Source organism: Ixodes scapularis, unplaced genomic scaffold (assembly GCF_016920785.2).
Source record: "Ixodes scapularis isolate PalLabHiFi unplaced genomic scaffold, ASM1692078v2 PGA_scaffold5__190_contigs__length_132052651, whole genome shotgun sequence".
Lineage (NCBI taxonomy): Eukaryota > Metazoa > Arthropoda > Arachnida > Ixodida > Ixodidae > Ixodes > Ixodes scapularis.
Window position 1 is genome coordinate 85,658,771 of NW_024609880.1, and position 14,983 is coordinate 85,673,753.

At 45.9% G+C, this 14,983-nt stretch overlaps 1 protein-coding gene across 1 annotated transcript in view; it reads right to left on the reverse strand.

Annotated features, from left to right (window-relative positions):
- LOC115328002 (hemicentin-2) overlaps positions 1 to 12,451 on the reverse strand; it is a 60,718-nt gene extending 48,267 nt beyond the window's left edge. The window contains exon 1 of the mRNA XM_040498483.1: positions 12,310 to 12,451. Within this exon, the coding sequence (XP_040354417.1) occupies positions 12,310 to 12,436 (127 nt within the window). The 5' untranslated portion in view covers positions 12,437 to 12,451. The remainder of the gene's footprint in view (positions 1 to 12,309) is intronic.
- Positions 12,452 to 14,983: the final 2,532 nt, after the last annotated feature.

The window sequence follows — 14,983 nt, forward strand, 5'->3', positions numbered from 1 at the left end:
GGGACACACTTAGAATGGACTGTGGAGACAACTGCCGCGGAAAGAAACATGTCTCGGAGACAGATATGCAGCAAAAGCAATTGCGCCATGTCGCAGGACGTTGGCGAAACCAGCGCTTACCGTGCTCGCCGCCATTTTCTGGTCGATGGCAATGCGGCTTCCCTCATGTCGCCCATGTTTGTATTTAGTTTAGAGGTCTTAATAATAGTTTCTTACACACCACAAATAAAGTCATGGGTCTAATTATTCGTTCCAAACAGTTAAAATGGATATAAAAAGCGTGTCCTCGATGTGAACACGTGACATTGGAGTTGGTTTCGTTTTTGCTTCAACCTTCAACTGCAAACGATCTGGCCACGGCGCAAGCGCCGATGTACGCTGGAAGGAAGAGCCTGTTGGCTTTCGTTGTTTTTGTTTGACCGGAGAAACTCTGTCAAGTACGCATGGCGCCGCTACTGTTTTGGTTTGACGGGACGCGAGAAGCTTCGCATAGAGCTTCGGAGTTTGCGAGCACATAGTGAAGACGTGACCGGAGAAGTGCCCCTGTGATGTTCCTGGAAGACGGAAAGTAGCATTCGTAATCGTCGTGTGTGCTTTGAAAGCGAAGGGAGTCACAGGGTCCACGAGTTCGCAACCACAAGCCAAGGTTCACGACAGCGCGGCGTTGACTTCGGCGATCTCGTTATGTTTGGTGCAACCCTGCGATGCGAAAAAGAGCTGAAACATTCGTCGTGTGTGGTGCGGTGCTTTGTATTCCGGGTCTGTTTGAACCACGCTTTTAACACGGAGCGCAAATTGTTTGTTGCGTGGTGGAGGTTCAACAGGTACAGTCCCGTCGTCGTCAGCTGATCCGGTCCAGCTGGTCCGGGAGGACGCAGCGAGCGTTTTTAAAAGTAAATCTTCCTTCGTTCCGTTTCAAACTGTGGAAGTATCCCGACACATACCGTAAGTAAGAAGCAGCGGGCGTTTTCAATAAAATTACGTTGTTTTAATTGAATAATGGACTCCGGATTGTTTTCTTAAATCTGCCGTTTTTTATGCTTCGTGTTGGACTGCGTTTGCATAGCGACGCACACCGCTCGAGTAGATGATTCGGTCCTGCAACAAGTTTGTTGCGCCAATCATGCGGCGTGTATGAATTAGGGCAAGGTTTCCTACCTGCCCACAGATGCATGTACTGAGACCATTTTTTATGTTGTGAACGTAGTGCTTTTCCTTTATTTTGGAAGACGTGTTGGTGCATTTATTATGGTACAATCACTTGAGAGTTGAGAAATTGGAGAGCGAGCAAGCTTTCCCAACTTTGTCTCTTTCTCTCTGGCACTGCCTTGTTTCAGTTTCAGTAGGCATATCTACTAGCAGGTACAAACTGCTCTAAAGCAGGTAAAAACGGGAAGGTTAGGGCGGTGCGGACTCCGTGTTTCGCGCTTTTCGCAAGGTGACAGGGTAAATGCTTTTGTGAGATATGCGGAATATGCAAGCGATTTTGTTATGCCCGTTGTTTGCGTCTCTCCAGCAAAACGAATAAGATGATCTACTACAAAGGCGCAATCACAAGCCAAGATTTAAGATAGCAGTCGTTTGCTTCGCTGATCCGTGTAGCTGTATTTTACCCTGCTCTCTGCAACACCGTGTCATGACGAAGAGCTGGAACGGTCACGGTTTGTGCTGGCCTCCCCGTTGACAGAAACCCGCGTCGCCCGCATCGGCACCGAGTGCGCTTGGGCTGTTGATGCTCAAGCCTTCCATCCGCGGCTTGTCGCCAGCTCATCCTGCTGCTCAAGGGTGAGGAAGCGGCGAGCTTAACCTCGGAAGTGAATGTAAATCCTCGTTCATTCAGTTATCCGGCGTCAAAGTGTGGAAGATGTCCAACGTGTACTGAGGGCGGGAACTACGAGCGTTTTGCCTTGCTTTTATAACCGAAACCAGACCAACGAGATAACTGCCTTGCGTACTCTAAAATGACGGAAGCAATAAGTTTCAACAGGTCGAGTACGTCACCGGGGATGTAGGCGAGACGGTGCACACTGTTTAAACGCTTGCAGTATCCACGAGTGGTACCAGGAAAGCGACGTCAACAGAGAAGGAGCTCGCGATTCAGCATAATGCACTGCTACGGGCCCGTGTATCTTCAAAGTTCGGGGTGGTGGCAGTATAAAAAAAGACGCATCAGCGCCCCACACCAGTGTTCACGAATAACACCGGTCACAAACTCCCAAGCCCCACCGCTCTTCTCGACACCGACACGACATACGACAACAAACTGCATCAAAACGCCCCAAAAGTGAAGGCGTCTGCTCCCGTACTGCAACTGCTGCAACTAGCGGAAGTGAAGTGTTGGGAGGATGTCCGGATGTCCTTCACAAAAATATATAAAAAATGCTTTGCGCAAGGATCATTTTCATTTATTATTGTATACGTAATGACGAAATCCCAATAATTTGTTTTCCTATCTGATTCAAGCTAGTCGGACTGCTCATAACACTGGTCAAGCAAGAAAATAAGAAAAATTTGAATTTTTTCATGACCGGTTTAAGATTTATTGTTAACATATCGTTATTTATTGCAACGGACTAACATTATAGATTTTGCCTCCATACTTTTTAAATGCAAACAGTTCTAACACTCGGCTGTTCATTGCGCCGTGTTTTGTGTATTATTCTATAAATCTGTAATGGTCAGCGACCAAAGAGCTCACCCGCACATGTCAAGCTTATATGCGCCGCGGGGAGAAATGGATTTCGAGTAGGAAGTGCGGGGCGTAGTGTCGGTTGTTGTGTTTGTCTACATGCCGGTGCTGTGTAGCTGTGTGCTGTGTTGCCTGCGTTGTATGTAGGGTTGCTGTGTAGTCGTAGTCGTGGTCGTTCGCAGTGTTAACAGACGCGTCTTTTTTTTAGAAACAGGCTGCTAAATATCTCGATAGGTGGCGCAAGTTACCGCCCGATTCTAAATAGTTTGCTCAAGTTATTTATCTATGTGAGTTCGGCATTCGTTTTTTTTTTTTTTTTCTAGCGGCTTGTTGAAGCTGCTGACGCCGCCGACCGCCGACAACGCACGTACGTCCCTTTGCAAGTAGCTACGTCCGCCGCTTGGAGACTTTACTGTGTATAAAAGACATCGAACGAGAACTAACGCGCCCTGTGTGCTTTCAATTCGGCTGAAAGGTGCGCGGCTCGCTGGGCTCGTCTCTCGCCTGTTCTCGGCCGCTGGCCGCCATGTTTCTCAAGGAACACGCTCGAAGCGGTTTTGCGGAAGGCAGACACGGTGTAGAGTGTTAAGTTTACACAGCACCTCATGTGTAGACGAAAAACACAGATGGCCTCGTGTAAAACGAACACGTTTCGACGTGTCCGCTATGGGACAACGGTTTACACGTCTGGGCGTGTTATTTTTGCTAACAGTGTAGGTGGTGGTCGTAGATCAGGAGAACTTCTTCCAGTTGTTGGGATTTGTTAGCAATACTTCCTCCATTCAGCACACTTATCCGAAGCGATTTAAACTCGTTTCAAGAAGATGCCTGAGCAGAGTGAAATTGGCGAACTTGTTTCGGAAGGAGATTGGTAGGGTGAACCTGTTTTGGGCACGAGTTAACTTCGTCCCAAATACAAACCGCGTGGTCCACCTTAAGGCAGTCGTAGTCCAGGGTCACATTGTGGCCCTGGGCTTTGAACTCTTCGCCATGTTGCCACATGTTAGACCACTTGTTAAGTGTAGCTCTGCAGTAATCATGACTAATATGTACATTTGAACCTTTTAATTTAGGTTCGGTCAGACCCCGGTAATAAAAGGTAAATTCTCTGTGTTATGTTTTTCTTTCTTATTCTAGGTTGGTCTAAAATTTACTGTGTGCTAGGAGCAGAACTGCATAAATGAATAATATGAAAGACGCTAAGAGATTGTGAAGTTTATATTAGCTGGGTTCGGGAACTTGGGCGGTACAGACAAATTTCTATAAAAAAAAATCTTCCAAATAATTTTCGATAATTTTATGCCCAGAGAGGTTTGATACAGTTTCGAATCATACAATCTTCAGGAAAAAATAAAATATTACATTGAAATCGTCAAGCGACAAATCCGGTTATTGAGCTTTAAAGCCCATATGAGAAGAAATCTTGAATGCGGGATCGTTTAATATTGTTCTCTAATTTTATATTTTAATCGTAAAAATGCGGGAATAACAAGTTATCAGGATTACATTACCCAGGAAATTACGTTCTCACAAACCTATTTTCTTAATTTATTACGCCGCATGTTTCTCTTTATCTGAAACTACTAGCGGACACGCTCTATCACTGCGAAGCAATCTAAACATTGATGAGGTGACTTTCTAAGCTAATAAAGAATACTTCGGAGTTCCCTAACGCGATTTCGTACGCTACTTACGCAACAGCCAGGAATTATTTGAGATGTATATTTATCGCCCCCTATTCATCAGTCACTTATTATGAGCGATACGATCGGGGCGTCGAGGAGTCATCCATCATCTGAGAGGATACACATGCGTTCACCGAACGTTGCTCGCCTCCACAACCCCTCGCGCAGAAAAAAAAAGTAATTTTTTGTACAACTTTTCAACTGCCAATAAAAACATTGCGACATGTGAAGAACAATTTCTAACAAGCCCAAGGGAACGTGGTGCACCCGCATACCTTGTCTACCTAGGGTATTGTTAATGTTATTAAATGATATTGTAATATACCCTCTTTCACACTATTTCCGAGCAGAAACTTATATTTTCTGATAGAGCATGTGTAGCATTATCATACGTGCACTGTGATGGCGCTCATCGTCTACACGTTTTCGCTGTCACCGGCTAAACGAATCACGTGCAGTGATTACGCAGTGATCGTGTGATTTTGCTATGTATCATGTCAATAGTAAACGTACGAGCATGACGGATTTCGTGACGAAGCAATTTTTTTGGCACTGCTTGATTGAATGGTCTCGTCAATTTGAAGCTTCGGCCGCGATTGTACTGGGTGCGAAATGAAGTGTAGCTACAGTTTAAATGCATTATCGTTCTTAATTTTCAAAGGCGGTTTTTATAAAGATGGCCTATGGAGATGCTTCTTGATACCAAAGTCTTTTCGGGTACACGCGTGAGGTGATTAATGTCTTTTTGGAGCTTTATAAAGAGGCGCGGGCTTGCGCCACTCCTGACTCGCGCTGGGCGGGACAGAGATGTCAAGAGCCGAGAAGAACTGATCAAGCATGAGGTCCCTCCGTCTCTGCACTTTTGAACTGTTCAAAGGGTGGGGGTCATTCGTCTTCCGCGCTCGGAGCTTAGGTGGTGGATTTAAAGGACGAAACGAAGTAAAGCGATAAAGAAAGACCGAGGGGCGAGGAAATAAATCCGAAAGATGAAAGGGGCGCTTGTGATTGGACGAGGTTTAGCCGGTTCGAGGATATTTTTTTGGGAGACGGGTTCTGAGTGAGATTCCGAAACTCTGTTTGAAATGCGGGTTTTCCTTCGTTAAATTGCATCATTAATAATCCTGCAACCAGAAAAGCGACGTTAATGCAGGGTTAACTGCATTTAGGCTTTCTTTGATTTTGAAATAAACTTTTTTCGGAGTTTGTATAGTTTGTTACCTTACTATTCCTACTTTTTTAAGTTCGGTTGGTCGCGCTGCGCACCTAGAGAATAATTATCGGTGCTGTGAGGCAAGGGGATTCAGGATTATGCCTAAGCCGAGTTGCTGCAAGCCTTCACAAAAAAAAAGTTAACTGTAGACACTGAGAGCGTAAGGAGCGCAAGATGCGACGGCTTCCAAGCAGAACCTTAACATTGCTCCGTATCTAATGAGAGTGCAATATTACCCGATAATAATACCGAAGAAAACCGCAGAGAGCAAGAGGCTTGGATAAAACCACCCCCAGCATTCTTGGACACGGTCTCCTTGCGCCCTCTCTTGGCTATTCTCAGCAAAACGAAGTAATAGTATAATTTCAGTCAAACTACTGCGGAAATCCTTAAGTTCTCCGGGATGTCTATAGAGGACACTAATACACTCTTATTTAATAACTATGTGAACCTCAGAATTGTATACGTTTTTACCTTGGGCCCGATATAATAATGTTGCACTGGGTCCTATGGGCCACTTCGACAAAATTTTAAATTTTGTTCTCACTGAAATGAAGAATCGCAAATTTCCCGAAGAATATTACAGCTGCAAACTCACAGCACACATCGCAGTTAAAATTTCGGTATTTTAATTAATACCTTATATTCCTCGAGACTTTCAAAATCGGCCCGCTTTTTGCCCCTGTAAAGTTAGCACACTGCCCTGCACCAAGAAGCTTGCGGCCAAGCTACCTTTACATAGGCCTATAGAAAAAAAGATTTGTACGATGCGTTTGTAACAGCGTATTGACTAAGAACAGGGCGGTTATAATATGACTATATAATATTTAGATGTTTACAATCAAAATTTGTGCACTGGATTTCAAATATAAGCAATTGTTATGTAGGGTCAGAAACACTTGCATTGTACATATTTTGCTATGAATTTGCCTGTGTACGTAAAGTTTTAGCTCGGTTACAGACATAAACTGAACACAATTCTTTTAGGCATGTATAACTAGAAATAACTAGAAATGTAACTAGAACGGCGCGCCGCTGGCCGTTCGATTGTGTGCCTTTTTATCTATTATATTTAATTTATACATATATACGCGTATAGATAAAGGACACAACGACGACGACGTTGAGAGGATGACACACCGGGCGACGGCGGTGCCTCAATCTGAGCCCTGGTTCCTCAAAAGCGGCAGCTTCTACTTTGAATGGGCTACCTGCTTGGAGCCAGAGGCTTCGACCCCAGTGGACCCCAGTGAGCAACAGCACCACCATGTTCCTGGGGCTCCTTCATGCACCGATCGAAGGGCGAGCCAGATCCCCATGGTTCGCTGCTGACCCACCCAACCCACCTCCACGAAATCTAGACTTCTGCGAATCGGACTGCCATCCTCCCCAATACCAACAATCCATGTCGTCGTCATCATGCATGTATATACTCATCCCATTATCATGTTCACTGAACGCGGCACCGCGGGCCTTTATGGTACGGGCTGCTGCCTTTCCGCGGTGCCGCGGCTCTCCAGAGCCGAATAAATAAAGACTAAAAACTAAGGACTAAAGATAAAAGGCTTTGCTGACCAACAGCCGGTTGCGCTTTAAAAAAAACAAAAACAATAGTGTTTCCTCGTTTAAAGGATAGAAATTTTAAAACTACACCATACTAGTGGCGCATATCACTGAAATAATATACGCAATACAGAAAATAACAGATTGTCCCTTGAACGCAAAACGGCAAAATACACATCATGGGAGAGATTTTGTGTTTATAAAATCCAATTTCAGACACCTAAACTGAACTAATGTTTGCCGAAACTCTGGGTATATCGCGTGCATCGTTTCAAAAAAGTATCAAACGAAAACACCACCCAACACATTGGACGTTGTTTCACACCTCGAGACACTGACTTGCACGGGCGCATCGAACGCCGTTGTAGCATAGCGCGCAGTCGTTAAATGTCTGCGACGGATGATGATAATAGCTTTTTTGCCAAAAAAAAGAAGACTCCGCACGGACCTCTCCTTCGTCAGGGCTGGATTCGGCGCTGTAGCCGTTCTGTCTAATGCAAGTGATCGGATTAGAATGTATTCCCCTAGTAAAGTATTTGGCCAGACGCAAACGGTGAAAAGGGTAGGAGGCCGGAGAGATGCACAGGACAGGAGGTTCAGATGGCGGTCGCGAGCTTCGAATTCTCCGTTTATCTTGTACAAGGTTTCTTACATGTCTGTCTGTCTGAGGGTGAAGACATCCCTTGTCGCCTTGGATGTGCCAGCAAACGCGTGACGCTCTCGCGCACTCGGTGCGTGACTTAGGGGGTAAAATGGCGTCCATGCATTTGCCAAAGCTACGCGCTCCAGCTGAGTGACACCAGATTGCGCGCGCTTCAAAATGCGTAAAAACAACGATTGGGCGGAAAAATGGCTGGAGTCACCACTCAAGCAAAAGCGCGCGTGTGTATGAAGGCACTCTATCTTGCTCAAGGTTGATACGCCACGGGTCGTAAGAATCGGGAAATAAAACAGCGTGTCTCAGAAAGCTGGGTATGCTAAGCTCTTTGTATCTTAAGCTGTCAGTGATAAATGTGAAGGATCATTCAAAAACATGAATTCGGCCTACAAGGAGCGCTCGACACCTAAAGGGGGCGCGCCGATCCATTTCGGGAGCTGGTCGAAAGTGCCCCCAACGACAGCGTCCACGTTAGTTCGCATAGTGAAGCCCTGCCCGCTTCGGCCTCTCTTAAGGTGCCCACAGCGCCTTGGCCGCGTCTGCATCTTCGCGCGCTCGAGTTTTGTATGTCTCACGCCCGGAGTGAAGGTCTGAAACCTTGATATCCAAAACTTCATTTTATTTCCAGCGTTGCTCTGTATGCGTCCTCACGTAAATTGACCCGGCAGCGGTTGCTCAGAGCTCGGGTTCAAAGGTGTCCCCCGAAAATGTAAGATATAACCCGCATGTAAGCGATTTGGCAAGAGACGAGAGAAGCGACAGCGACAGGCTTCGCCGTCGCTCGGGTAGTTGCGCGACGAGGCAAACCGTACGAAAGCGACGGGAGCAAGCGCCCAAGGCGATGAGCGACGTTTTCTAAAAATCTAAAAAGCGAGCGACGCGACGAGCGACGCGACAAGCGACAGTGAGAAATCTCCGTCACTCATCGCTGACTCACGTCGCTGTCCCGGCGCTCGTCTCGTCGCTCGCTAAATCGCCGACATGCCGTTTAACCTTAAGCGCCAACGACAGCAACACACCGTCACTCTTCTTTTTATATTTTTATATTTTTTTGTTTGTCTCTGACATTGGTTTTTACGAAGCGCTTTTGTGTTTGGCGGTGCGGAAATTACTATAGAACAATATTGTCGCGGATAGAACATAAACTTTATCAATAAAGCCTAAGATCAACGTTTAATGCCGCGAACTTGTGCTGAGAAACATAAAATGACAGACCTATTTTGTCGGCGCCGGAAGGGCGATTGACTCAATCAGCCATGCGAAGCTCCTTTTTCTAAGCGCGTGGGTATCTAGAAGTTTCCGAGCTCGAACAAAAAAACAAGAATCTCGAGTCATGTGGAAAATTCTAGTCTTGGCAAAGAAACTAAATATAAAGAAGGACAAGCGCTGGCGGGGATCAAACCCCAGCCAACAGCGTGTAAGTCGAGCACGCCGCTGACTCAGCTATTTGCATGCGGCAATATTCACTAGTGCCGGTAATTGATAAAATCTACACGAGAAGTATATTTTGCTCCTCGTATAATTAGATGGCTCTCCGCTCGCTGGAGGCTCAAGTAGACTACACGTACTGCTATTGAGATGATCGCGGCGGTTTCTGTGAGAGCATGCGGGGGGATCTGTGTGCTCAGTTTAAAGGTCTTATGCAAAATATGTTAACGCAAACTGAAACTCTAAACGTCCTGTATAGTGCTGTGCTCAGGTAAGCTGACATTCATTAGAAGCTTAGGTCGGCCAATGGACAGGATCTCTACGCAATAGTATTTTGCTGGGAGCCGCTGCATGGCGCCACTGTCTTGTCGCGCGCTTCTAGTAGTCACTGACTTTTCAGAAAAACGCGGAGGGTTTTTAATTATTTGTATCTTTTTTTGCGTTCGTATAGGATAATGGCAGAATTTTACGGGCTACAAAGCTTTAATAGCCACGCCCTTTGTTTCTTTAGAAGTGTGCAATTATAATCTACATTTTTCCTTTTTGTCTGGGAAGATGAACTCGGCTTGTGGCGTGTGGTATACATCACCTTTGTTAGTGACCAATCTATAATACACCATTCAAACCCATACATATCTAATTTTATTATCGAGACGTACAATTGCTACTTTGAAAAGTTTTTAGTCAGACATACAACGAAAAGACTGGATAAAATTAATCTGTGTATGACGATTTAAATTATGATTATCGCACTTAGTAAAATGTTTGTGCAAACTTATTATGTGTGCAAAAGTTTCATCGGGAAAATACTCCTTGACCAACAAAAAGAAGAATATTGGTACCACAGTATGTATGTAGATGTATGTTCCTCGCGACTGAACTTAACGTCGGTGACGCATAATAAAGCGAATTAAAAATAGTTTAGGTATGATCTGCCGTAACATTTCTAAAACATTCACTAGGACCTGGGTTGACATAGTATTGCACGTGTAAATTTGATCGAACAAGATTATGGTCCTGAAGAACTGTAATAAGTTACGTACCAAAAACTAGTGTCATCACGTTCAGCCTTTGAGAGCTAGGATAAACAATTATATTATTATTTGAAAGGCGAATACAAGTTAAGAATGTGTTAAAAAAACACCACCAGTTACCAGCCAGGATGTCAAATCGCTCCGGCAAACAACCAGGAATGGCAGTATCCTATCCAGCTGCAGAGACCCACGTCAGCGCGACGTGGGTCTCTGCAGTGGACTATTTACTCATTCCGGAGGAACTGTGGCTAGCAGGGATGAGGATACGCGAGGAGCCTCTGACGCATTCCCAACTCGTATCTTACTATATATGTTTGTAAGCATGGTCTCTGACAATGTTACCAGATTAACTCAGTTGTGGAACTCCCGCGGAAGGGTACCTCGGTAGTAAAACTCCCGCGGAGGGAATGGGGGGAGGGTTCGAAGCTCTAGCTAGATTTTTGTTTACGAACTGTGTGATCCATAGAGCAGATCCCTTTATACTGGGAGTGTTTGGCGATCTTTTGAAGATACGCTCCCGCCATTTTGGTTGATCGAATTTCGAACCCACACTGGATTAGGCACGCAAGGTATGCTGTGACACACCATTGTAATAAAAGTGTTTATCGCTAATATAAGTGCTTTTCGCGCAGCACACGTAGTCAGAAGCTCAAACTTCCTTATCTGCTACGATCTCTTAAAATTATATGACCTTGAACTTATTTCTCCTTTGCGAAAAGTGAGTTTTGAATACTTTGAATATTGGGTCCCAAAAATGACCACCGCTAAAATTCAGTGCTGTGAGGAACGCCATCTAGGAGAGGCGCTGCTAACCCTTGCACGATATTAAAAATTAAATAGCGCAAAGGTTAGACAAGGGACCAGGGACAGAACATGTAGACAGGACAAGCGCTATCAGATATTGAGGTGGGCTAGTTTTGCGCTATTTAATTTTTAATATCATGCATATCCAACTAGCCCACCTCAATATCTTAGTAAAACCCTTGCGCTCAATCACCATATTAATTTTTGGTTGAGAAAGTTTAATTTTGTTTAAAACGAAAAGAAATAAAGCTTAGCTGAAAAGATTAATAAAAGATGGCCACTGCTTGAATATAGTGACCAATTGCAGGTATAACAAAATGTCAGAGCACCAGAAATTCTGTTTATAAAACAACTACTAACCGCGCATTTGGACTAGCGCGCGGAAGTACAGTCGCCAAAAACAAAATCTTCCATTTTGTGTGATCGTAAAGTCCGCTTGTTTTAGCGGGCGACGGGTTCCACCCATTGGCCAAACTCTCTCAGTATATATGGCTCTGCCACAGAGTAAAGAAAAGCACCATCTAGATCAGGGGTGGCCAGGCTAACCTGGCCTAAGAGCCTCAAACAAAGCCACGAAACCTCCAAGAGCCTCGGGGGGGGGGGGGGGGGGGGGGGCAAATTTTGTTTATAGCAGTAAACAAAACTCGAACTACTTTCAATCTATCCGAGTCAAAAGCAGTCAAACTGTACGTAAGGTAGCAGTAGCACAAGACTACCAAACCCCAACCTGTCTTCAGATTTAAAACGGGTTCCATTTCTCTTTTTAGAGAAGTGCTCGTGTGACCGAGAGGGAGGCGGGGAAGGGGGGGCGCCAGGGGAGGGAGCCGCGAGCCGCACTTTAACACGCAAAGAGCCGCAGCTTCGTCGCCCCTGATCTCGACGCTGCGCTTTGAAACGTACGAATCCCATAGAATACAAAGCAGCCGTCCGGCGCGTCGAACGACGGGAGTCGAGTCGTGGTAAGTGAAGGGGATACTGCTCGGGCATGCAGCGTCTATGAGCACTTCCGTAACTGAGCTAATCTAATAACGTTTGTCTCTGATTGCCGCCGTCTTATTACTGACAGGTATAGATCGTCTGATAGTGAAGCGTTGCCAAGGCGGTCCCATGGTTACCAGACTGGGGACCAAGCATTTTCCATCCAAAGTGGCTAGACTAGTTTTTAGAGTGCGGCCGCTTACAAACGTCTCTATAGGCTGATATTATGGGTAACTCTAAAAATAGAAGAATGCACTCACCGACGACCTGAAGGCGCACCGTGGCGTTCCGGCCGGTGCCATCTCGGAAGGTGACGACACAGACGTACTTTCCGGTGTCTTCGTAGCGGAGTCCCGTCACCTTCAGCGAGAACGGGTAGCCCACCATATGGAAGTAGGCGCGACCTTGCCACTCGGGGCGTGCCCAGCGAACCACCTGCGCCGTGCAAAGATGCTAAACAAACCCAAAAGAGCAAAAATGTTCCAAGAGCCGGGATCCACGATTACAATCCCACCCTTCCTGAGCCACAAAGTGGTATTGTATTTAAAGTGGACTGTCAGGACTGTGACATGTGTTACATAGGATATACCGACCGAAAACAGAGTATCCGCCTCAAAGAACGCAGAAGAGACGTGGAGAAGGCAACACATGCCACAAGATCAGAAGCTGAATGGGTGGATCATTTTTGGAAGATTGCTCACACTTTTGACACCGCGGACGCTGTGACCCTGGCACGTGAACAACGGTGGAACCCTAGAGGATATCTGGAATCATGGTGTATTCGTAGCAACCCATCCACCTTTAATTCTAACCGCGGCCCCCTTCCCGACTTGTACACAGGCATCCTGAAATAACTTAGTCACCATTTAACATCCCATCTACTATGGACGGGAAAGAAGTTTAAACGAGGGCGGTAATGATGATGTCTCCCGTATGCCATGAACGAAGAAGTCATTGGAACCAGTGCTACGGATGAAGAGAAGGACAAAGCAAGCTTTTGGTTGCTGGTAGCTAGTCGGTGTCACGTTACGCGGTGAAAAAAAAGAAGAAGAGGAAAGAAGAGGTGCCAGGCTAGGCGGTGGAAAGTGAAGAAAAAGAAAAGAAAAAAAAGGAGAAGCTCGAGAGAGTGGGGCTCGAGCAGAGGGACAGATTCGACGGTGCCCCGAGAACGCTGCCTACCTCGGCCGCGAACCGCAGAGGCAGATGAATTCGACGGTGACCTGAGAAAGCTGCAGTCCTCGGCCGTGAACCGCAGACGCAGGCCGGCTCCACCCAAACTCGGACCCGCAGCCCTCTACAGAGATCCAAACTATCAAGGCGACGAACCCTGATACCCAAGCGGGAAATTTCTCGGAGAAAAACCTGGGCCACCTCCAACAGAGCCCGGAATTACCTCGGCAGCGACCCCTGGTAAAAGCAACTGGCTCCGGCGAGAACCCATCATCAAGTTTCAACAGACACTGGTGACCCCAACGCGGGAGGTCATCAACCTGAACGGGGACGTGAGAGTTCAAGACATTTCTAACTGTACATGTGTAAATACTTAGGCAATAGGTATCTTGTCTATTTACGTATGTCGCTGTGTTATATAAATTGATTTATACCGTCCGACCGTGCACTCTCCTATCTTACTCAGACGGTTGACCTGAACCACGTCAATATTGGCGAGCTTGCCAGAATACAACCCCTGAGTGAGAGAGGATTGTTTCACGTGTCAGCAGTTATCAGCCTGAGATTGTCAGAATGGATTTAGAAAAAATATTGACGATGAGTAGTTCTTTGAGGCTGACGAAAGAAGAAACAATGACTCTCTTTGAGGAGGAGAAGAAACGCGTTAGAGAGGAAAGGTTGCTAGCTAGAGAAGTTGCCAAACTCGAAGATGAACGAGAACAAGCCAGGGCAGAACGAGAACAAGCGAGGGCAGAACGAGAACAAGCGAAGGCAGAACGAGAACGAGCTTGTTTCGAGCGTGAGCGAGAGATGATAGAACTAAAGATTCGGCTAGCACAAGCCGAAACTTCAAATGATCGGCCAACGGACAACGAAGGAGGGGAGGTACCACCGCGAAGAAGTGCATGTTTGAAAAAACTAATGCCGCCTTTCGACGAGAAACGAGACGACCTCGATGCGTACTTGCACAGGTTTGAAAGAATCACAGTAGGCCAAAACTGGGCAAAGGAGGAGTGGGCGACATCTTTGAGCCTTTGTCTAGTGGGAGAAGCACTGACAACGTTTGGTCGTATGCCAGCATCAGATTCGTTAGATTACGAAAAAGTGAAGATTGCGCTACTTCAAAGATTTAGGCTTACCGCTGATGGCTTCAGGGAGAAATTCAGGAAAAGTAAACCCGAAGAAGCTGAAACTGGGTTACAATTTTGCTCGAGACTAAGCAATTATTTTGATAGGTGGCTCGAAATGTCTGAAACAGCGAAGACCTTCGACGGTGTAAGAGATAGAATAATAGGCGAACAGTTCCTAGCTTGCTGTAATTCTAAGCTAGCCATTTTTTTAAAAGAACGCAAGGTTGATTCTACACAAGAAATGGCGAGATTAGCGGACCAGTACTTAGAAGCACAAGGGAAAGGGAATCTGGGAAAAACAAAGGAGGATGCTAATACAGGAGAGGACCCCGACTTCTGTAAAGGAAAATCCATGATTAGCGCTCGAACGGGAGGAGCAGTAAGAACAGCTCCCAAATGCTTCTTATGCAATAAGTTAGGGCATAAAGCTAGTGAGTGCAGAAGCGGGTATCGAAAAGCACAGGCGGGAATTCGTTGTTGGGAATGTGGAAAAACTGGACACAAGGCTGAGGAATGCAGAAACGTGCCGAGAAACAAAGTGGCATGTTTTTTAAACCAAGGGGAGGCATCATCGACCGAGCCCAAAGAGGGAAACCAGTACCAAGAGAGGACAAAAAACAAAGTGAAGGCGAGC